A 26,081-nucleotide genomic window follows, 5' to 3' on the forward strand; every position below is an offset into this window, starting at 1 on the left:
ATGGAATTCAATTCTTTGAAAAAAATTTGTAGAGCTTTACCAAAGGAACATTCCTGTGAAGTTTGGATGAAATTGGCCTAGCTGTTTATGAGGAGATGTCGTTTAAAGTAAAAGTTTATAGACGGACAACGGACGGTGAGTGATCACAATAGCTCACCCCGAGCCTTTGGCTCAGGTGAGCTAAAAATTAAAACTACTGGTGGGGGTGGGAGGGTGTGCATTTTAGCCATTCTAAGTCTTGTAGGCTACATCTAGTTTTGTAATGACCGTTGGTTGTTGGGATTCTGTATGCCATTGTGGCCAAATTGTAAACCCTTTAATGTACATCAACCTCTTGTAATGCTGTTTCAATGCATCCATATGCTACTTGTATTATAAGTATAGAGGTTTGTGTCCACATATATATAATACTTGCAATCATATTGAGGTTTGGGAATACAATTGAGAGCTGTCACAGGTCACAGCGTGCTCAACTATAGTATTTCGATGCTGGACAGTGAAATGGAGCAATGTCTGAGGAAGCGAGTTTTTAACGACTCCAGTGTGGATGAAAATATTCTACAATAGTTTCAGTGCGAGTTAAATGTATTTAGTAATACGAGAGTGTAGTGTATCAAAACATAAGTGTAAATGGGACATTATTCATGGAATATTTTTTGCAGAAGTAATACTACCAGAGTCAAATAATGTGGCTTATAAAGTAAAAAAAGTCTGAATCGATTCCATTCAGCAATAACCAAGGTACAGCAAATTTATTTATTTGGGTTTTACGGCGCACCAACACAGTATAGGTTATATGGCGCCAAACAGGCCTACAAATTTTGGTTTCACATCTAATTTACATCGAAATAAAAACATGAGGTATGGAATCAAAATTTGCATACCTACTGGAATCACAGAGTTACAGCAAAACCAAGTGTTAAGACCCTATTAGTTGCCTCTTTCGATCATGCAAGGGTTAGGCAGTGGTTCCAATTCTTTTCATACACAGATCGTCCCAGAACCACATGGAAATATTGGTGCCAGAGTTATGGCCCTTGTGCCATATCATATGTGGGGTTGGGGGTGCTCGGGAATAACTAAAGTTTGAAGAAAATCCAACAAGTAATTATAGAGAAAGTGTATCAAAACTTCAACCAAGGGATGGACATGGAATGGACACCAAGTCGAGTTGGACTGCAGTTCAAATACTTTGTATAGTTGAGCTTAAAATGAAGAAAATTGTCAGTTTTTCCAACTTTAATAATAAATACCAAGCATTTTAACTCAGTTATGCACTACAGTTTATCTGTTAAAAATTGCAGAATTTTCTCACACAACAGCATTTTGTTCCTGCTCGAATCTTTTAATATCCTGACCTTTAATCACTAGTGATATTAGTACTGAACATTTATTTTGTCTTTTTTCTCAGTTCAACTCTGACAAAAGACCACACAGAAAAGGAATATTATTCTTCTAAAACAGAAAATAATGAATAATACTTCCAATAGCAAAATAGAATTCTTCTTAAACAATTTTTTTGAAGTTCTACATTTTCCCTCTGACACACATTATTTACTCATTAAACTTAACAATAATCCACACGTTAAATGTTCCAGTGAATAAAAAAAGCTGTTTAATCCATATCCTGTACAGCTTTCACACATTGTGCCATTGTTGATGAGGCTCGGCCTATTGAGTTAGTCATGTAGAAATCTTTCAGGTTTAACTGTGGAGGGGTAAGCGGTTTATCCTGCAACTTTCCACTAATATTCTGAAACAAAGATGTAGAAATGTTGAATAAAAAAAAAAAAAATTGTTTAAAACATTTCAATACATCGCCAATTAGGACAAGGTCATATATCATTATAATCAAGATATTCGTAGATTGTAAAATAAATCGATCTTAAGTCGAGAAATTTCTTGAACTATGACTTAGGCTTTATGCAAATATAACTGATCCATTCACTAGCAAAACTCTGCAAATACGTATTTTCACAGGAAATGTATTAGTTCTAAGAATGTGTTGTTCAGGTATTAAAGCAAAATGTCTTTCAATGGTCAATATAATGATTGATTGTATTGGTTTAGTGCTGCTGCTGCATTTCAGTTATGTAATTGCATGTAGTTAACCTATCCAGTGTTCCTGGGTTCTGTACCAGTACTAAACTGTTCTCAGCAAGTAACTGCATATATTCTCCACATGAATCAAAAGTGGAGAACAAGTTATTTCAGACACACTGTCCTTTATAATATAGTCACATAGAACATACACATTATCTGGTGATTGAACAAATGACCCTGCGATCCCTAGATCTTTGCTCTCTGATCTAAGGAGATGAGCAAATCAAATCGATAACCTTTAACTACTCTTAGAGATGACAGGTAAATACAGCCACTGACCTGTGCAAGTTCCTGTGCCTGTTTAAAGTAGTTAGCATCTTCTGCTTCACCATATTGTACCAAGTTTGGTGAGACCTCGTGTAGTCTGTCTCGAACCTCTTGTATCTTATCATAGGGAAGAGTATTGCCAGACAACTGCAATAAAAAGAATATTCCATATACATGTCTAGTTTTGCAAAAATATTAAAATTGGAACTTTTATTATTACAGGCATTACTGTGCTACAAATCTGAATGAATCACTGCAGTTATAATGCCCAAGGCTGAACTTGTTAAATATGATGTAGGAGGGGAAAAAAGCTCAAACTCAGGGTACCAATAGCTTTCTTTTTAACTAAAACCAGCCAGATAAAAAATTTCCTACAGAGTGAAATTTTTCCTTTCGTAAGTTTTTTGAACGAGAATTTAGAAATTCTTTCATGAATTAAAAACTCAACTAGCATATCAGCTGCAATCTCATGTTCTATAATGACATTTCCATTTTAACTGAAATTTAATGATATAAATTTTTTTCCCCCCTGGAAATTTGCCTTCAGTGCAAATTTAAAGATTTTTTTTCAAGTAACTATTAAGTGTAAACCTCTGAGAGAGCTCTGATAATTTTCCAATCCTCTCGTGCCAACACAGGTGGTGTAACAGCCAGTTTGGTTTGTTGCGCACGGCCCTCTGTATTTACATACGTGGCATCTTTCTCAGTATAAGCTGCACCAGGGAATATAACATTGGCCATACTTGCACCATGATCTCCATGATGACCTGTCAAAGAAATGCATTAAAACTCATTTTAGGTTAAGAATGAAATGTTAATTAAGTGGTATTCTATTATAAACACAGTGCCAGCATAAGACATTTCAATGAAAAATGAAAATACTGTTGAAGCATAGAATGCAACTGAGCAGAATAACAGCAAACTCTGTTTGATTAAGTCTATTTAAAGGAAGTAAAACAAAAAGATGCAACACCCTTCACACACCCTAGCAATGTCTTGCTGCATTCTATTATACGAAATGTCTTTTAAAATAACTCCATGATTCAAGACGACAAGAATCAACAACATAAATGAGTCCAAGTTAAGGGCTACTTTTTATGGCCAATACAGTGAAACACCGCTCGCTCGAGGTTGCAAGGGGATTAGCAAAATGCTCTAGTTATCCATGGTTTTGAGCCACCCAAACATTGACCAACATACGAAGAAAAATTGAAGTTTTATTGTATCAAATGTCTTCGGGACCAGAGAAAACGGTGATGCATAATATTAACAAACCCGTGACATTTGAAAAAACGTATCACAAGCATTATCTATGATGTAATAAGTAATAACATACTTGCTTTAATCTAAAGCAAACAGTAATTGATAATATCAATAAAACTTTTCTTTAACCTTTCATCAAAAATTAATCTCGTTATCAGATCAAATATACAGATAAAAAAACATTTAAAATAGTCGGGGAATATACAACGCAATTTTCACGGCGTGCGAAAATTTTTAATTAACCGATATATTCTGATCGCCGAAGCTACGAAAAATTTTGACACCTCTGCTCGAGTTAGCCAGAAGCAACAAAGAGTAAATTAATACACAGGGACCAGGTGTCATGCTTGAGCGATGGAGTTATCGATGCTCGACCCAGCCATGGTAATTTCACATAGAAAATAGAAGGAAATCGGCCGGGACCACATGAATTGCTCGATGCTCGAGCGAGCCGTGTTTCACTGTATATGACACTCTTAAAGACTTCTGTTGAGATGGGAAACTGAATCGACAAGAAGATCCTTTGAAAGCATAGAATGCAAGCAGAATTTTTAAAACAAAGATATAACAATATTCTGAGTACCTTGATAAATAACAAAGCAGTCAGCAGGAATGTCATCCTTTGTTATGGCGCCTTCATCAGCACCGAGGAGAAACAGGACCTGTGGAGGGTTCTGTCTGATTTCCTCAACACCTGCTTTGTATCCAATATCTAGAGCTGCTACCTGGCTGGCAACCTAAAATAGAGAAAACAGGATATAATAATTAATAAATGAAAAATAGTATGCGGCCAATGGTTAGAGGTTTGACTACTGTACTGTCTATCCAGGTTCTATTCCAGGTCATTGCTGATATCCAAACTAGTGTTCAAAGCTTGGCGAATCTCTTAAATCAATATTGTTTTGTGTAATATCTGACCTGGATGCTTGGGATGTAAACATGGCTCCTGCCAGGAGTTCTACTGGAAATAAGTTGTTCCATCAATTCAAGATTGGGACTTTCAATTGTACTGTCATCTCACTTTATGAATGTTATGATTAAATTGATGTTATGAGTAAATTATCAACAGACAATTGCTCTTTATCACTTGAGGTGTTCCAGGCAATTTATCACCACTACCTTTCATTATGCCAAATTGAACTTGTACCATCTGTGAATGCAAGGTAAGCACAGCTTTTGTTAATATCGAATCTGCATAGAACATCTAATATCTGCATGGTGTAATGTACATTCTGCACAGTACACATACAATATGCGCAGATTATGTATATTAGGTGCAATATGTGTACATTATGCACAGAAAATGTACAATATATGCAGTACATAAAAAGAAAATATACAATATGCAAAGAACATGTATATTACTCGTAGGATAAATACAATTCTTGAATTTATAAACATACTCTGTGTAAAACATTGAGAACTTTCCAATCCTCACCACAGCCACACTGTACACGTGCATTCTGTGCAATAGTAGATACAGCTCTGTGTAATGATGTTCCATCACCTCGCTGTAGAGCAGCACTACCTACCACCACCATCGGGTTCTTTGCCTGTGCTAGAGTCTGAAATATATGTTGTACCTTTTAACTATCTTTAACATTAGCAAGAATTACTTGACTGAAAGATTATTTGTGTTTATATGTATCTACATCTTGAACTTTTACTGAATAAGATTTTTTAACATTTTCCTTAAGCTAATCAATGTTTAACACTTACCCCTATGGCAGCCCCTATGATAGTCTTAATATTCTGGCTTGAACAAACTTAGCAAATGTTCACTCCTGAATTTTGTATGAAACATAAATCATGTATTAAATCAGGTGAGCTCACAAAGGCCTTGTCAGACACTAACACACTGTTATCAGCACAATATAGAAACTGGTATTCTACCTTTGAGAATGGGTGTTTTCCACTGGCAATATCCTCTAGAATCTGTGCTGAGTCTCCAAGGTGATCATAGTCATATGTGAGATCTACCTGAGCACCCACCATAGCTACAGACAGGTCATTGTTGATCCAACTGTAAACAGAGATAAAGAACACTGCAAAAAATTCTGTTTTCTGAACTAAAATAATGACAAACATTTGGTAGATTAAGCATTGCAAACAAAAGCAGCCTCAGATTTCTCCATTTCATAACAACATTCATTGTTCCTTCAATGACTCTAGACAGCTAACAACATCTACAGACAAAAAGGAGTTTGAAAGGAACTTGACGCAGCAGTGGTTTCAAATTGTTTGTTTGTTAACCAATTTTTATTTAATCTGAAGAGGGCTTTATGGTGCATCAACACAGTACATTTTATTATTATTATTATACCAGATTTATATAGTGCCCTTTTCATGATGAACACGTTCAAAGGCGCTTTACACAGAGCAAATCCAGCCACACAGGACGCGAAATTCATCCTCCACTAGTACAAACATAGAGCGATCTGACCAGAGGGACAGAGTGAGATAAAGCCCCCAGAACAGACAGAGAGAACTTTTTAGATATAGACGTGTCCGGCTAACTTAGCCTAGCTCTTTGCGAATAGACAGTCTGGTTCTTTAACGTGCCCGGTGTATAGCACTGATATACACGAAGCCGTCTTTCCTTGGAAGAACCAGTACAGGCCTCTAGTTAGGTGGGAGACACTCGAGAGCATCTCAGAAATTTCCAGTGCCTGGACCGGGATTCGAACCCCTGACCTCTGGATTGATAGTCAAGTGTGTTACCACTAGACCACCGGCCCAACATGCCAAATAGGACTAAAAATGTTGGTTTCACATTTTATTTACATCAAAATATAAGGCATGGAATCAAAACATTTTTTATCTACTGGAATCACAGAGATACAGCAAAATCAAGTGTCCAGACATTGTTGCCTCTTTAAAGCAGTGTCATCCCAGAACCATATGGGACTGTTTACAAATTGTAGGTTTGAGATTCAACTTAATCCACTGACACAACAAGCACAGCCAGTTCAGGATTGAAACTTTAGATAAATGTAGATTGATCATCATCTTTTCCATTTTGGATATGCTTTAAATTTTCGAATGAACTATCAAAAAATTTTATGTTTGACAGGCTGAAATATGTAAACAAAGCTGGGAGGCAGTTTCAAATCCGTCTGACAATCTTAGGTTAAAGTAGATGTCTCTATCTCTACTTTTGGAGTGTGCCAAGATTTTATAACTGGCACACAAAAAACTGGAGAATGACCGGTATACCTAGGCAAACCAAATTTTGTTGAAATTCAGAAAGGTAAGTTAAGATAACATCTACCTACTTGTTATTTCAATAGCCTTTCACCCAACCAATAAGCAATCGAATTCCCACCACTAACCTACCCCTCATCCCCCCACCCCAACTCCTGCCACCCCCCAAAACTTGGCACAAAAATAAAATAACTTTGCTTGGTTGCATTCTATGCTTTTAAAGCCAATTAACACAATAATTCAAGTATTGGAAATTACAAAGGGCTATAACTCTGCAAATATATGTGAAAGCTCTTAAATATGCAATACTAGGCTTAGTAATGAGTCGAGAGGTAGTCCAGGAATTCATTCATAAAATAATGGGACTTTTAAGAGGCCACAACTCCATCAAAAATCATTCAACTTTAAAATGGTGTGTGAAACAAATTACCAAAATTTTGGCTCATATTCAGTCAGCTGTTTATTAATATAAGTTAAGACAACTTTTGTGCTTGATGGATAGACAGACAATCTGACAGACAGGACAACATCAACAATATCTCCAAACATATTGGGAGACATAATCATCCTCTAACGTTCATTTCAGCTTAAAATCTTGCCTGTGATGAAGCCTCTTCAATTACCTTTTCCTTATTCTAGCATTGAAGAGTGGTGCTTCAAACCTTGGGTTGGTACCAACTAACAAGATCAAGTCAGCTTCTTCAATACCTTGGATCTTTGTATTCAACAAATAGTTGGACCGTAGGTCAGTTCTGAAAATTCATAATGTTATCATTGAGTAATGTAAATTTTTGTGCTTAGTTTTAATGCATTTCCCCCTACATAACTTTTTAATATTATAAATGGAAAAGCAGTCACTTCACTTTATTAATGTTAATAGCAGGATTTCAGAACAAAACTTCTCTGTTAACAAATGACAGTTTCTTGTATGAACAAGTTTAGATAACAATATCATTTGTCAAACGGCAACAACACATTTTCTTTACAGGAATATTAATCACATGATCTGTGGACTTTCAAGTACATGTATTGTGTGCTCACTAAATCCTAATAATTCATGCTTTTCAGACTGTTCAATATCTCTTTAAAAATAATAGTTTGCAGTTGGTTTTTCGAAATACTGGAAAGTTCAAACATAGATACGTATCGTATAATTCCAGCAATCACTCACCCTGCACCATCCATCGGGAATATTTCCTCTGTACATAATGCCTCACTGCCTAGCCTGTTCAGGTAATCTTTAAGGCTGACCAATGCCTCTGCATCAACAAGACCACCGGCCACAGCAGCTATCTTATCTCCGGGAGTTGCTACAATCTGGGGAATATTATTTTAACACCTGTACTGTACTCTAAGTAATCTATACAAATGTTATTTTACATGCACTGTTTACAATTTAAGAAGAGACATAGACAAGTCAAATATATGAGAAATCCATCAAAATCAGTGCTCTATGTACATTATGATTTCTGTTTATTTAATGATATACTACGTAAGTGGGGTAGACAGCAAAATAAGTTGGCCATGAAGGCTCTATGTGGCTCATCTGACTCAGTTCTTATCCCAGATGACCCAATATCCACTTTTTGACCTAGATTTCATAAACACAAGCTGTCTGACCAGTTTTCTGGAAGATCATACACTAAATGTGACCTCAAAGATCATGCAATAAATGTGACCTCTAGAGCATGAACAGAGTTTCAGGGTTTTTGCAGATTTCCTCTAGCAAAATCCAAGCACACTTCATGTACTTTTCAATGGAAAAGTCCAAATTCAAGCACTTTTTCCATTAGCGCTAAGAATAAAACAGCGAGTGTAGCCACTACCATTTTGTTAAAGAGTCGGGCATATGCAAAAGGGTACCTACTGCTTTGATTTGTAACCTATATGGAACAAACTCTCATACACAAAATGAAAGGATTAAGGTAGGAAACTATTTTTTTTCATCAATTACTGTGAAATCATTAATATTCGTGGGGGACTAATTTCCATGGATTTCGTGGTTGAGTCAATCCACAAAATTTAATCCCAACAAACAAGTAAAATTCCCATTAACTTGATGTTCAAAATTTGAAATCCACAAATTCATATCCCCACGAAATTGCCGTTATGACCAAAACCACGAAATTTCATGCCCACGAAATTAAATGATTTTACAGTATTTCCTGTCTCCAAAAAATTCAAGCACTTTTTATTAAAAATATACACACTATTTAAGCATTGTTTCTAGTTAACATTATACCTTCTGTGCAGCAGCTATGAGAGCAGCTTCCCAGTCAGCTTGTTCAAGCACATCTTTATCATTCCTCACAAATGGTGTGGTCAGTCTCTGCCTCTTCAAGCCATCATAGGCAAATCTTGTAGCATCAGAGATCCACTCCTCATTCACCTCCTGTCAAACAGCAGATATAAAGGCAATGTAAGTAAACAGATGTTAAACAGTAGATATGAAACTAATGCCAGTGGTGTCCTCACAAAATGGAAATCCAATACCAACTTAAAACCATGCAATTGTTCACACATGATATTTTTAGCAAGAACACAGCCTGTTTGTGCCAATGTTTGTAAGTGCTTGATGTAAGGCAATGTGCAAGAAAAGAGTCATGGCAAAAACGTATGTAGTTTCAAAGCCAGAGTATTCAAAGTAAGTGAAGCTAAACAAAACATATCCAAGAAATACCTATTTTCTAAGTTTAAATGGGCCATAATTCTGACAAAATGCAAGAGGGAATTATGGGTCTTGACCTTCTTATTAATCTAATGACAATAAACAAGTGTACTAAGTTTCAAAGACATAGCTCTTACAGTATTCAAGTAAAATAGACCTAAACAAACATTTTTTAATGAGATTTTCCTATTTTCTAAGTAAAAAAAGGACCATAATTCTGATAAAATGCAAGTGAAAGATATGGTTCTTTGGCCTACTTACTAGCATAAATGATGATAAACAAATGTGTAAAGTTTTATTAACTGCTTTCATAAAATTCAAGAAAAGTCAACCTAAAAATTTTAACCAAGAAATTAAAAAAATTCATGCCCAAAACAGGCCATAATTTTGACAAAATACAAGAGATATGTTTCTTTGCTTACTTATTTATCTAATGATAATATAAACAAGTTTGGAAAGTTAGCTCTTATAGCTTTTAAGAACATGGAACTAAACAAAAATCTTAACAAATGCAGACACCAATGATCAAGTGAGAACAATACCGCCTAGATTTTTTTTACAACGCAGACGAGTTTACCTGTTACAACCATATGCATTTTTTTTCAAATGATGTATTCTATCAATGGTAACAAAATAAAACCTGTGTGGAATAAACAAACAATTACTATTTCAGTTTTTCCATCAATATGTCACATCCTAAAGTAATAGTTAGTTACTTAGTAATACCTCATTAACTCTGGGTAAGATCCTCATGACTTCATTAGTTCTTGTCGAAACAACAATGTTACTCCCAATAGCGTCCATTACATCGACAGATTCTATTTTTCTACAATGACAATAGCAAACATTTTATACCTGCAGTACAACACACAGTTATGTTCAATGGAAAATAATAATGCCAAGACCTTCCATAGTAAACAATTCAGTTTCACTTTTAAGTTAATATAGATCAATCATAAAGAGTAATATATGATATTCTAATGGTTTATCTTTAACTGTACAAAGTGAACTTTTCACATTTTAATTCAGCACAATATCAATTTCAGTATGAGAAATACAAAATGTTTGATTTCTTAAAGAGTTGTTAAGAAGTTATATTATGTAAGGTTAACCTATTTTTAACTTCTATATGTTCCTTTTATTGACTGAACTGTATAAAACCCATTCATACCTAGTTTCCCAGGGTCGAGCTGTGAAGGCATAGGGCTTGGAGGTCAGAGCCCCTACTGGACACAGATCAATAATATTGCCAGACAATTCAGACTTAAACATTTTCTCCACGTAGGTGCCAACCTGCATGTCTGAACCTCGACCAGTAGTTCCAAGATCATCTACCCCAGCTACCTCACTGGCAAATCTACCATGGAAAACAATTTCATTTTACATTTCAAATGTGACTGATGGAAGAATAAGTTCTCAAGTGAAAATAAGGCATGCAGTCACAATGCAACTTGCTACAACACAAGCTGATTCCATGGAATACAGCCAGGTGTTCTTCTATGAGATACTGTTTACTAAATTATCTTAGGTATATAATTTTTCTTACAATGACATTTTCGTTATTAATACAGCAATACAAGAATTTACAAAACTACCTGGTAAAGTGCTGGACAATTAAATTTTATCAACTGAAACTTAAATAAGCAAAAAAGAGGGCCATGATGGCCCTATATCGCTCACCTGTTATCATTGCACTTGAGGACAAGAAGGTCCTCAGTAAAAATATTTAAGTCCAAAGGACAGGAATAACAAATGGGAAGAAATTTAACCAAAAAGAAAAAACAATTCTTACAAGGTACAGATATGTCAAAATGCACCTAAAAATTGGAGGTACCATCCATGTTGTACCACAGAAAAGTGGTCTCGGTTTTTCCGTACGGCCAATAATAAAAAAGTTACTAAAAATAAGCTATATATAGTAACGTAAAAGGGAAGTAATTAAAAAAAAAATATTGTAATTGAACAAAAGAAGGCTCTGCCAAATAAATCTGTTGACATAAATTAAATTTCAGATCAGTATCTTCATTAGTTACAGAGATATACCAATTTTAATTTGAAATAAAGGGAGGTAATTTGACATAAAATCAGTCCATAGTTATCTACCCTGATTGTCTCAGTCAACTAATGACAATAATGAAATTTCAAATAAGTCCTATAAGTACTTACTGATATAAATCCATTTTGATTACAATCAGGGGAGGTAATCAGATATAAAATAACTCTGGAACCTGCGATTGGATCTGATTTGTCATGGAATCTAAGATTTACTGTTGTTGAAGATATTTTGGAAGTTTGTATCAAATAAAACCATAAATGAAGTCTCTATATGGCTGCAAAAGCCAAAATAGCCAATTTTGGACCTTTAAGGGGCCATAACTCTGGAACCAATGATGGAATCTGGCCAGTTCAAGAAAGGAACCAAGAACTTGTGATGATACAAGTTGTGTGCAAGTTTGGTTAAAATCAAATCATAAATAAAGCTGCTATTGTGCAGACAAGGTCAAAATAGCTAATTTTGGCCCTTTCAGGGGCCATAACTCTGGAACCCATCAAGGGATCTAGCCCGTTCAAGAAAGGAACTGAGATCTTATAGTGGCACAAGTTTTGTGCAAGTTTGATTAAATTCAAATCATAAATGAAGCTGCTATTGTGCAGACAAGGTCAAAATAGCTAATTTTGGCCCTTTCAGGGGCCATAACTCTAGAACCCATAAAGGAATCTGGCCAGTTCAAGAAAGGAACCAAGATCTTATGGTGATACAAGTTGTGTGCAAGTTTGGTTAAAATAAAATCATAAATGAAGCTGCTGTTGTGCAGACAAGGTGAAAATAGCTAATTCTGGCCCTTTCAGGGGCCATAACTCTGGAACCCATAAAGGAATCTGGCCAGTTCAAGAAAGGAACCAAGATCTTATGGTGATACAAGTTGTGTGCAAGTTTGGTAAAAATCAAATCATAAATAAAGCTGCTATTGTGCAGACAAGGTCAAAATAGCTAATTTTGGCCCTTTCAGGGGCCATAACTCTGAAACCCATAATGGGATCTGGCCAGTTCAAGAAAGGAACCGAGATCTTATGGTGATACAAGTTGTGTGCAAGTTTGGTTAAAATAAAATCATAAATGAAACCACTATCGTGCAGACAAGAAATTGTTGACGGACGCACGAGACGCACTGACAGACGACGGACGACGGACGAAGGGTGATCACAAAAGCTCACCTGATCACTATGTGACAGCTGAGCTAAAAAGTACACATAACTATACCAGGTATTCTAGTTATGGTTAAATTTCTTTATAACTCAACTAAATCTAATTACGAAACAGCAAATTTCTCTATACCTGATACACCTGGTACAATGTATACATCTTGTCATTATAGTCTTTACCAACGGGCCAACATTCTTGTCTTCTACAGCCCTGAAAAACAGTAGTAGCTTCTTACATTTGTATTCATAACTCATTTTTCAATGTATTAGTCAGCTAGGGAAGTTCTCAATAACTCTTTTCAAATTTAAATATAACTTAAACATATATTTTTGGTTTCGTCACAGGCCTTTTATCTACATACCTCTAAATTTTCATGATGCATGGGTGCTTTGGAATTTCCGTTAACATGACAACACAAATAACATTTATCTTTAAAACATGGTATAATTTGATTTCCCTTAGATAACTGTATTACAGTATACCTGTTTCTAGTTTCTGCATGAAGGTAAGAAAAAAAGATATTTTCCAGGATTTTAAAACACTTATTATGCAATAATTATACCATGTCACTTATACAGGTTTTCTCATGGAATGGTCCATATATAAATAAATTTCATTAATTCCTAAAGTCAATTTCATGTTCTTCATGTTGGACTTTGGGTAACATCTTAAGATCCTGACCTCGAATCAACATAACTGAAAGTGAGACATAATAAGCTATGTTACCTTTTCCCACCATGCTCCATGTCCGTAAATCGACCTCTATCACTTCCGAAGGCCATAGACTGGTCTTGAAGGTCACATTCCCCTCCCTGGTCACAGATAGGACAGTCCAGAGGATGGTTCATCAGTAAAAACTCCATCACACCTTCCCTGATACATACACAAACAATCACATTAGTTCCAAGACTGGTCAGCCCGGTGTCAACATTTTACTGGGTGGGGAATCATGTCACATGTATACAGCATGATATTTCAGTGCGGAAGCGCTATTAAGTTGTGCATCATGCCTACTGCTACATGTAGACACAGTACTTTATGACTGAAAAATTGTTCAAAAGGACCCTTAACCAAAACACACAAAAAAACATAACTGCTTACAGAAAAATGGTTCGAAACTCTAATGTTGAAAAACTTTAACATATGCAGCTCGTATATCCTTAAAATACAGACACTTAAATATAAAGCAAAGTAATGTAAACTAAAGTAATATATTTACCTGGCTTTCTTAGTCATTGGGGAATCTGTTTTTATTTTCATTCCTTTCATTACAGGCATAGCACATGATGCAATAGGCTGAAAGTGACAAGCATAATATCCTCTCTAATTTTGTGAATATCCCATTAATACTTTAGGAGTTAAGCTACAAACGAAAGTATTATGAGTAACTGCTAAGGGTGTTCTTTCAAAAAGTAAGCAAGATAGAGTTATGGTTCTTGTAACACCACCTTCCTCTCGATGGCCTCTGACCCTGCGTGAAGTTTTAACACTATCCCTTCCATAATTTTGAAAGTATGGGCTGAACAAAAGGGTTATAAGTAAATGTTATCATAGAAAGGGAGACAATTCAATAAGTAAGAAAGTTAAACTAATGGTTCTTGTAAACCGCACTTCCTCTTATTGACCTCCATCACTGTTTGGAATTCAAATTCAACTAGAACTGTCACAGGGATGACTCATACCCCCACCATACGGTCTTGTCACAGAAGAATGGCAACCATAAGAAATCTTAAAAATACTTAGTCTTTGGAGTACTTCATCCTGGGCTTCCACATGTAAGAAATACTAGTATAATACTAGTATAGTAATACTAGTAAATATATTAAATCTCTAATATTAGAGATACACTAAAAGTGAATACAAAAAAGTGTCTTACCGACCCATGTTACCACAGAAAAATGTATTTACTTTTTACATAGGACTTATAATAAACAAGGGTGCAGAATGTCACAATATACGCCCGTCACAGCAAATTTGTTTACACTAGCACCTGTATTTGCAAATGGAATTTTAATTTTCTAGTTGTTTACAATGTTGTTTTTTTTAGAAATTATTGTAATTCTTTTATTTTTCTAAGTCCACAAAAAAAATCCTTACCAGGTAGAGATACCTTAAAATACACCCAAAATTTGAAAGTAACATCAATGTTGTACCACAGAAAAGTGGTCTTGGTTTTTCCCTACAGTCAATTATAAAAAAGTTACAATGTAAGTTATTTATAGTAACAACTAAGGGAAGTTAATCTTTAAAGAGAAAAAAAAAAAAAAAAAAAAAAAAAAATCGAAAAAAAAAATTACAAGTCCACAAAAAAATCCTTACCAGGTAGAGATAGCTCAAAATACACCTCAGAATTGGATGTAACATGCATGTTGTACTACAGAAAAGTGGTCTCGATTTTTCCCTACGACTTGTAATGAAAAAGTTACAATATAAGCTATTTATAGTAACAGCAAAGGGAAGTAATTCAAAAGAAGGGACCAGTGCATGACACTCCGTCTCATGATGGTGTACAATTGTGCCAAGTTACATCAAAATCCCTCCATGCATGAAGAAGAAATGCTCCGGACAAAGTCATTCTTGTATCTGACCTTTGACCTTTAAGTGTGACCTTGACCTTAGACCGAGGGACCTGGTTCTTGCGCATGACACTCCGTCTCATGCTTGTGAACATTTGTGCCAAGTTGTATCAAAATCCCTCAATGCATGAAGAAGAAATGCTCCGGACAAAGTTTTCATTCTTGTATCCTTTGACCTCTAAGTGTGACCTTGACCTTACCCCTAGGGACCTGGTTCTTGCGCATGACACTCCGTCTCATGATGGTGAACAATTTTGCCAAGCTACATCAAAGTCCTTTCATGCATGAAGAAGATAAGCTCCGGACAAAGTCATTCTTGAATTTTTCATTCTTGTATCCTTTGACCTCTAAGTGTGACCTTGACCTTAGACCTAGGGACCTGGTTTTTGCGCATGACACTCCGTCTCATGATGATGAACAATTGTGCCAACTTTCATCAAAATCCCTCCATACATGAAGAAGATATGCTCCGGACAAAGTCATTCTTGAATTTGACCTTTGACCTCTAACCTCTAAGTGTGACCTTGGCGTTAGACCTAGGGACCTGGTTCTTGCGCATGACACTCCGTCTCATGATGGTGAACAACTGTGCCAAGTTTCCTCAAAATCCCTCCATGCATGTAGAAGATATGCTCCGGACAAGGTCTGTGGACGCTGCCCGCCCGCCCGCCCGCCCGCCAGGGGCGTTCCCATAATACGTCCCGTTTTTCAAACGGGCGTATAAAAAGTTAGAAAAATACCTAAAATATTGAAAATCTAAAAATAGGATTTCTAAAAATAGACTAATTCCTGGAATTTAAGGTGAAGAAACTCCATACAAAAGTTAAAAAAAGGTTACTTCCCTTTGGCTCTAAGCCAATCAGAATGAGATATAGTGAAAATAAATCAAAATTAACCTTAAATTCTAGGTAAAAGGGGACACAAATCAAGAAAAATTAGTGTCAGAGTTATGCACCTTGTGTCACATGATGTGGGTGATGAGGTGGAACATCTATTTTAAGTCTGAATCAAATCCATTCAGTAGTAACTGAGATATAGTGAAAATACATAAAAATTAACCTTAAATTCTATGTAAAAAGGGGCATAATTCATGAAAAATTGGTGTCAGAGTTATGCACCTTGTGTCACATGATGTGGGTGATGAGGTGGAACATCTATTTTAAGTTTGAATCAAATCCATTTTGTAATAAATTGGATATAGTGAAAATACATCAAAATCAACCTTAAATTTAAAGTAAAAGGGGACATAATTCATAAAAAATTTATGTCAGAGTTAAGTACCTTATGTCACATGATGTAGGTGGTGTGGTGGAACAACTATTTTAAGTTTGAATCAAATCCATTTAGTAATTACTGAGATATAGTGAAAATACAACAAAATTAACCTTAAATTCTAAGTAAAAGGGGACATAATTCATGAAAACTTGGTGTCAGAGTTATGCACCTTGTGTCACATGATGTGGGCACATGATGTGGGTGATGAGGTGGAACATCTATTTTAAGTTTGAATCAAATCCATTCAGTAGTAACTGAGATATAGTGAAAATACATCAAAATCAACCTTAACTTCTAAGTAAAAAGGGGCATAATTCATAAAAAAAATTGGTGTCAGAGTTATGCACCTTATGTCACATGATGTGGGTGATGAGGTGGAACATCTATTTTAAGTTTGAATCAAATCCATTTAGTAATAACTGAGATAGAGTGAAAATACAGCAAAATTAACCCTAAATTCTAAGTATAAGGGGACATAATTCATGAAAACTTGGTGTCAAGAGTTATGCACCTTGTGTCACATGATGTGGGTGATAAGGTGGAACATGTATTTTAAGTTTGAATCAAATCCATTTGGTAATAACTGAGATAATAGATTTCGGGACGCGACGGGACGGGACGCGACAAAACTGACTCCTATATACCCCCCTCAAACATGTTTGGTGGGGGTATAACAAAATCCCTCCCATAGTTTTGAAATTATGCTCCGGACAAAGCGTTATGGACAGACTGACAGATTGACCAAGACCATCACCATATACCCCTTCATATTCCGAAGGGGATAATAAATACTGATGAATACCAAGGTCTAACCTCTTTTTTGAAACTATTGCAACATTTTGTCATGTCAGTCAAATACATTTGTATAAAGAAAACTAACTTCCGTTAAGTCAGAGTTAAAATATTTCACAAATGTCTTTTTGGCATTTTCAACAACACTGTTTTAACTGTCAAAATATGAAAGACCGATGTAACTGCCGTTATTACCTTTGGTGAGCGTTCAACTTCTACGAGACACATTCTACAGTTGCCAGCTATAGACAGACGTTCATGATAGCAGAACCTTGGTATCTCTACACCGGCCTCTGCACATGCCTGTAAATACATATGTAACATATACAATAAAATCCTTGTCACTTGGTTATCTGCATTGTCATAAAGAAGCAACTTTTTGGAGTTAAGCGACAAAATAACCTCTGTTATAGTGGACTGTACACTGACATGGCAAAATAACCTCTACCACAGCAGACTTTGTCATTTAGCACCAAGGTGACAAAATGGTGTCTATTAGAGATTCCCAGTTTGATTCTAAGAAAAATGAATACAAAACTGAAAGTTTAGTGGTAGCTGTGGAATCTTATCAAAATCTCTTATAAGTAATTTCACCCACCTGAAGAAGAGTGGTTCCTGGCTCAACTTGCACTGGTTTATCATCAACAAATACTTCAACTTTTTCTGGTGGGGCTGTTGAGTTACATCGAGCTAAAAGTGTCATAAGAAAGAGTAAACTACTAGTGGTAAGGCTAATCCAGTACTACATTTTAAATAGATCTCTCTTCTCAAAAATAATGAGGATTTACGAATTACTTTCACATAATGATACCTGCATTGAGGTTTGTATGAAAACTAAATCTTAAAGAGTTCCAGTCTCTCTGCATTGACAGCAAGCTGATAATGTCATGCATATAAAAGACAATATGTACATGTACTATCATGTATATCAAAGACATTTTATACAAGTATCCATCATACTTTATGTGGACATCATTTTATCATTATTAGATTTTCTTTGTAAAAATGAACAGCTGTTAGTTACTTTGAGAGAATAGTTCTATGAACTGGCTGGCTAAGTATGGCTTCATGACAGGCTGCTCTAACTGGCTAAAACTAAATTAGGGGAAACGTTAGCCGTAACAAAATGTTTTGTCAGTGACTAAAAATGTATATTACCAAGAGAGGCAAAGACTTGTTTAGCCTTATGGCCACGTGCTAATGGCCACAGCCTCAACATCATTCAGCCTGAAAATAAAAACAAATATTATTACATAAAATATACTGGTAACTCATTCTTGACATGGAAGGTTAGCTATTTAACTTATTCTAAGTATGAAGAATACTTTTCACATCCTTTTCCCCAAATGAGGCCAACTACTACTATGACAGTAGTTAGTATTATAGTAAGAACAGATTTTTGCTTTAAATATTTGTGAGTTTTCTTACTTCCCTGTTTCAAAGCCTATAGATGCTTTATTTTCAGTGCATTCTTGATACATATTAATAATTTTGGACTGTCAGAGACTACAAGCGAAACTGTTAGTTTCTGCTGGCCATTTACGATGATATACATGCATTGGGATGAGAATTGAGTATCTGGGTTATATGTAAGTTTTGATACACATTATAAACAAGAGTGCCAGACTTCACAAAATACGCCCGTCTAAATATTCAGTTATGTAAATTCAAGGGCCATAATGAAAGAGTGCCTGGGTCGATTTGTTTGGTTATCAAACTTGGCCGAGATATTATGCGCAAAAACATTGTCACCAAGTTTGGTGAAGATCGGATGAAAACTGTTTGACTTAGAGGGCGGACAAGGCTAAATTTGCAGTTTTTCGAGAAATTAAAAGGCCATAATCAAAGAGTGCCTGGGGCGATTTGTGTGGTTATCGAACTTGGCTCAGATATTATGCCCACAAACATTGTCAGCAAGTTTGGTGAAGATCAAATAAAAACTGTTCGACTTGGAGAGCGGACAAGGCTAAATTGACACTTTTTCGAGTTATTCAAGGGCCATAATCCAAGAGTGCCTGGGGCGATTTGGGTGGTTAACGAACTTGGCCGAGATATTATGCCCACAAACATTGTCAGCAGCAAGTTTGGTGAAGATCAGATGAAAACTGTTCGACTCGACCGCCCACCCGCCAACACGGGTGTTCACATAATACGCCTCCCGCTTTTTCAGAGACGGTCATATAATAATTATATTGCATATTTTGAAAATTAAACTGGGTATTTAAGCAAATATACAGTCTATCTGTTGCTCTTGACTCTCCTCTCTGCAAAAGCAATTTGCAGCATTCATACCAATTTGACTTTAAGGCCATCTAAGAAACATCAACACATTCTAAACACCAAACTTTGTTTTATCAGCTTTTTATACAGTGTAAAATGAGAGACTTTTAGCCTTTTACATGAAAACAAGTGTCCCTTACAGCTGCACATGTACAATATATTTTAATCAAATCATGAGAATACTCTAAGAGTGAGGGGATTACTGAAGATCTAACCAGAGAGATGGCCTTTTTGCACTAAGCTGGTTCGTTTGAACTGTGCTGATACAACTGACGTGTAACAAGATATGTATACATGGGCCTAATGGAAACCATACTAGACATAAATATCAAATTGTGTTGAAAGACTTTTAAAACTTTTCCCTTAGAAACATACTTGCAATCTTGTTTTGGTGTTTACGCTTACTTCTGTGCATAAACTTTGTGCTCAAACCAGCGCACTGACTAGATTTTTGCTGCAGAACGAAGAGAACAGGGAACAGGTTTACAGCTGTCAGTAAACCAGGAGTTATTTGCATGGATTTTAGGGTAATTTTCAAATTTTATACCTTATTTTGCTCTGTTTTATCCATAAGCCGCCATAATGCAATTTTCCCAGCTGTATTTTTTATCATGTGACTGAAAGTAGCCAATTGATGCTGGCAAAAAAAAGGGATATAACCAAAATAGTACAAAGGAAAGAAAATGTTACTCCAATATCAAATATGGTGTACTTGTTTGGACAAAACTGCATTTTAATATAACTGATGATATTGAATATAGTGCTTTTGTGACTTTGGTGACAGCCTGCCCAAATAGTTGCATCTTTAATAATAATTATAATTGGTTTAGTGATTTTTTTTTTTAATTGTGAATGGGTCCGGTACCAGAAAAACTGTGAAAATTAGCGTTGTTTTTCTCAAAATTGTGTTTTTCCCCATTTAATTGTGAATTTTTTTAATACTTTGTGAATCAAAATGTTGTGATCGCTTATCATCCGGACGCTTGATTACGAAATATTTCTTCCTCAATTGTTTCAGTACACTTTCCATACGCCCCGATATACTATATTATTCACTGTACAAAACAACTGTGGAATGAAACCATTTAAATGATTTGTTCCCGATTCGTACCTAAACACACTATGAATTAATGTTTTGTACCCAAACGCACTATGAATTAACGTTCAAGGGTTGATAATACAGGGTGACAAATGTAACAAATCTTGATCAATCAGACCTTTTCCCGCGCAAAATTCGATAACAAACATCTTAGTTTAACCATTCTTTTTTTTGTTTTTCTACTATTTTTAGAGACTTTCACACCAATTGTGAATGGGTCCAGTGGACCCAATTTGAAAATCGTGAAAGACCGTTTGCAATTGTGAATGGGTCCGATATTCGGTAACACTTATAATAAGGAAATAAATCACTTTTGTTTCTCCAATTCTCCCCTAAAAATACCAAAATGCAAAAAATAAGGAAAAATCCTTATGGCACAGACTGTATATCGTAGATTTGTTAAAAAGTTACCATATTTAGTTATGGAGGAAGGAGGATACGAATAAGTGGCTGCAGGTAAAATATGTGGAAATCAATATGTTTTCTTCTTCCTTTTTCTCTCCGATTTTACAAATGGCCGACATAAAAATTTTCAAACAGGTATATTATTCAATTTTAAGAATTTTGTAAAACATATGATGGCCTTAATGTACAAAATTACTTTCCTCTTTGCAAAGCAATTCGCAGTTTACTGTAAGTCTCAAATTCATTGAAATGTAGTAGTTTGCACTTAGCAGGGGTCACGCTGTCGATTGCCACTTGAGCCATTTGCGACAAAAAATTAAATGTGGCTCTGAAAATTTCTAATTGGCAAAAATGGCCTGAAGCTTATTCTGCATATTACGAATTTTGCTTGTTTCAGTGTTTACAAACCAAAAAATCGACAATCTGTGTACCGTATTTTGGTGCGTATAGGTCGCACTTTTTCTACCCATTTTGCTGCCTGAAAAAGTTCCTGCGACCTATACGACAGAACATTGCCGGCAGTTTTTTTTTCGGGCCAATTTTCTGACCGTAGCTCTCGCAAAATTACGTGCATCTGTTACGAATGAACAAAATGGATAAAAATATCAATATCGGCGGCTTTTCAACCAATAGCGGTTACTTTCAATAAAATATATCGTAAATAACACATACAGACTATTAAAATTACGAATGACTTTAATTCAAAGATGTTTTTGCAGTCTGAATTACGTTTGTTTCTACTTTTGTTTTACTGGAAGCCATTGACATGTACTCCGGGTTGGATAAAATCCGGACAGATCTGTCCTCCATTGTTTTTACTAATTCTTAGCGTATTATAAAACTTGAAAGATAATTTTTTACTTTTGATTTTTAAATAAAAGAAAAAAATCCTAAAAGAGATATTTTGTTAATCTTTTTACTCAGAATCAAAAGAACGAGGTTAATTACATGACACGGAAAGGTGTTATAATTGCTGTGCAAACAATTCACACTTAAACTTGCATGATAACAGAATGTAAACGCAAACCGTCTGCTGCCAATTAGTGTCAAAAAGCCGCTTTTCTTTGATGTAGTCTGTTACCGATACTACTGTTGGTACGAAACGGTTGGGAACGAAAATAACACTGTCAAATTTCCACCAATCAGGTTCTGATAATAATTCAGTCCACGGCATCAATATGGTCGCCGCCATAACTTTTTTGCCGGTAAATATTAAATATTGCTGGGGAAAAAATCCGAAATTAAACTGCGACTAATACGCTAGAAGTTAAATTTTCCGACCACTTCCAGAGCAAAAATTAGATGTGGACTATACATTACCGAGACCTACAGGGCTTCCATTAAGCGGCGTCCCGGCGTAAAATACGCCAAAAATTATGATCCGTACGCCAATACACAAAGTCAGAGGCGTACCAAGGACTTCCGACAAAATCAATACACCGTGACGTAACTTCACATGAATGACGTGATAAGCTCCGCCCCGAAACTAATCAAAGCGGTTTAATAACTCTTGATTGTCAGCCTCGTAAAAACTGTCTGCAGTGTTTGAAGTGTGAGACTAGTGTGAAAGCATTGTGTTTGATAGAGACCGTCTGTAAATGTAAACCGTTATCCAGATCAGTTGACATGTTTAGAAGGCGCTAATTGCCAACAATAAAACATTACATGCATTCGGCTCGGATAAAGTTGGTGAAACAAGCTCCGAAGTCGGAAGGAAAAGTAACTAATTGTGGAAAATATATCGAAAATTTCAGCAGAAAAAAACTCAGCAAGTAACGATTTTCTTCTAGCAATTGACATTTCACATCCAGTTTAAATTAAAACATTTTTTTCGATCGGTAATAAATTTGCTACTTACTTTGGATTTTTTTTGAATAATAAATCCTATTTTTACAGTATTTTTTAGAGAGAAAAAAAAACAAAACAAAACATTCAACTTTTCTCCTTTTAAGAACCGATATCTTTGACACATTTTGATGACACCAGCACGTGGCTTCAAAGAGAGGTGTCGGCAAAATTTTCCTTTATTGATTTTCTTTGATGTGGGATGAAAGTTAACTGGTTGAGTATTGCCAGGTGAATGACGTAATTTGACATAATTCTACTCCAAGTAAAATGTACTTTAGATTTTTTAAAGTGGATTTTCGTTATGTAGCTGAACAGCAGTAAGTCTGTTGATTTTAATAAAATGCTGACTGTTGCTATACCTATAATAAAACAATAAAATATATTTTGTTAAATAAAATGTTTTCTAATCATTCTAGTGGTCCTTTATTCTATTACTTTACACATTGTTCTGAACCAGTTAGATATGATGATGACAGTAATGATGATGATGACGATGATATTGAAGGTCATTGTACAAAGTGATACTACGTAGGACTCCAAGAAAATTTAAGAGGGACTCCAAAATCTGAATGTTAGGCAGTCCTGACTCCATGAAATTGAATCCTAATGGAAGCCCTGGACCTATACACACCAAAATACGGTAGACAAAATCTGTGTATAACAGCCATTATTGAAACGAGTGAGCCAATTTGCTATAATTTTATTTGATTTATAGGCAGTCAATTGGTGATAATTAGATTTGTGAATAACAAATTGGATAATTATTATCATCATTTTGTGTGCTTGATACGATTAAATGAGCGGCCGGCCGTTAGTCATCGTTAAAATCTATAGCAAATTTTCTATTACTGCCGAGGCTTATTTTGGGCAAAAGAAATAATTTAAAAGAATGCTTTAGCAGAAATTGAAAGTTTTGAATAGCTATGATGATAAAAAAGAAATAAAACATTTAATTATAAAATTTGTTTTCGGCATTTGTCACCAATTTTCGCGACCGTGATTTTTGGACATTTCTGTCATTTCCAACGAGATTTTCTAGTGCAATCTTAGTTAATGTAATTTAAAAAATCTTTTTTATTAAATGGCAGATGTTTATAAAAAAGATAATTTTAAAAGTTAACAAAAATTGATATTTGTAAATAGCTTTTTATAGGCTAGAAAGATCTAATAAATACATAAAATAATTTCTCGAGTGGTATGAGTACTTTGGAAGTTCTACGTGAACGTCAATGCTATGCGCTTCAGTCGTTGGCCTCATATTCACATAAACATCAACTGAATGGAAGGATAAAATGGATATTCTTTTCAGGTATCTTAAAGTTTCACTAATATTTTTGCATTTTAATAGTTAAAATGAGATTTAAAAATGCCAAATATTGCCGCCTAGAATTGTTGCGGAAGGTTCAACACAAAAGGTTCTTCCTATGTTGTATGTGGAGGAGAGATATTATTCTATGCAAAAATTATCACAATATCATGACTCACGTATAATTAGTTGGACTAAGTGTGCCCCTGCACATAGATAAGTAAAAGTTCAGTAAACAAAAATGTCCTTCCGGCCATCTACTGGATTACATGTAGACCCTGTGGGGTTTATTCCTACAAAATGAAATACATCACTATCATCTTCTTATGACAGTTACACACTCGCATTGATTGTGAGTGTGTAACTAACCATTTTGTGACAATCAAGATAAAAAATTTCGAAATAATTTAAACAACATGGTATCAAATCTACGGAATGAATGCGAGTCTGTAACCAACCATTTTGCGACAATGTAATTCATTCCGTAGAGCCGATTCCCCGGGGTGTTAAAGCAGGAGATTGTCGTTCTTCCCATGATGCAAATATCCACACAATGATTTTCATTCCACAATTTCACAAAATCAAAATGAATTATGTTATGCATACATGTCTTGAAATGGGTCAGTTGTAGTTGTACCAGCCCTGTTCAACCAGTCTGGAAAAATAGGGCCATCTCACTGACTTAAAGATGACAGTTGAAGATGAATAGTTTCTAAGAGACATGGCTTCCGTGTGAATAACAAAGGAGGTACACAGCTGACGTGTCCCTAATATATTATAATAAAAAAAAAGCAAATTTTGCACGGCAGCCATGTATATCATAGCCTCGGCCATTTTTCCCACAGGATATGCTGTGCACATAGGTTCATGTTATTAGACCTGGCAAATAGATCTGCCATCTTAAATATTGGTAAAATGTTTTCTTCAAGCTCACTTCAAAGCTTTTTCTCATATTTTATTAATTACATAACATTAGCAAAAGATTCAACAACACAGGGTGGGGTAACGAAATCGGTATTTTCAACCAGTGTGACAAAAGTATGGATATCACAAAAAAGGACGAATGCATTTACAAGCAGGAGCTAAATGCTATAGAACCTTTTTGTTTGCTTAACAAAATACAATAACTAACACTGGAAAGGGTTATTTTTGTAAAAAAATCACCTTCACTGATTGAACCGGATGTGAATTATTTATAGTAACACCGTACTACTGGCTAAATTTCGAAAAGAAAGTATTTCCGCGAAAAATGTTGTGATGCAAACTGATGGAACGCCCCATATATTTACAAGAGCATTTTTGTGTTTTACAATGGAGCAATGTTGACGGCGAATTCATTTGCCGAGAGTGCCGTCAGTCCGACTGGGAGTTCGACTTTCTGAGAGGGATTATAAGTCTAGAAAAGGTACAAAAAATGGGAAATTAAGTCAAAACTTAGTATACAGTATATCAGTATGTAAAAGTATCTAAATAACGTCTACATTTATTGACTTACATACATATTCTGTTGCCGGAAGTAGAAAAACGATTTTGACAAATTTGATAATCTGTATCAGTAACAGGATTGTTTATACAAATTATTTTACCAAAAGCAATATCGAGAATGTTGTTAGATGCGGTTGGTATGGTAACTATAAGATTGTGCATACATGTACTTAATTACGCGAATGACAATATTGTGTTGCCTATTACATTCAAGTTGTTTTTATTTGTAGGCATCCAAAGGCGGTATTTAAGCCCTCAGGAAAGCTGTACTCAGGGAATCACTTCTTCTGGGTGACGACAAGTAT

At 35.4% G+C, this 26,081-nt stretch overlaps 1 protein-coding gene across 1 annotated transcript; it reads right to left on the reverse strand.

Moving 5' to 3' along the window:
- Positions 1-1,221: 1,221 nt before the first annotated feature.
- Positions 1,222-25,522, reverse strand: LOC123531410 (NADH-ubiquinone oxidoreductase 75 kDa subunit, mitochondrial-like). The gene is made up of 18 exons (XM_045312338.2): positions 25,456-25,522; positions 18,512-18,580; positions 17,952-18,043; positions 17,549-17,656; positions 13,930-14,006; positions 13,437-13,583; positions 12,843-12,920; positions 10,677-10,862; positions 10,232-10,331; positions 9,080-9,229; positions 8,009-8,154; positions 7,461-7,589; positions 5,527-5,656; positions 5,037-5,198; positions 4,217-4,370; positions 2,962-3,137; positions 2,383-2,517; positions 1,222-1,753 (listed from the first exon to the last, which is right to left on the reverse strand). The coding sequence occupies exons 2-18, from the start codon at positions 18,573-18,575 to the stop codon at positions 1,616-1,618; spliced, it is 2,172 nt and encodes a 723-aa protein (XP_045168273.2). The 5' UTR covers positions 18,576-18,580; positions 25,456-25,522; the 3' UTR covers positions 1,222-1,615.
- Between the last annotated feature and the right edge of the window lie 559 nt (positions 25,523-26,081).

Source organism: Mercenaria mercenaria, chromosome 11 (assembly GCF_021730395.1).
Source record: "Mercenaria mercenaria strain notata chromosome 11, MADL_Memer_1, whole genome shotgun sequence".
Lineage (NCBI taxonomy): Eukaryota > Metazoa > Mollusca > Bivalvia > Venerida > Veneridae > Mercenaria > Mercenaria mercenaria.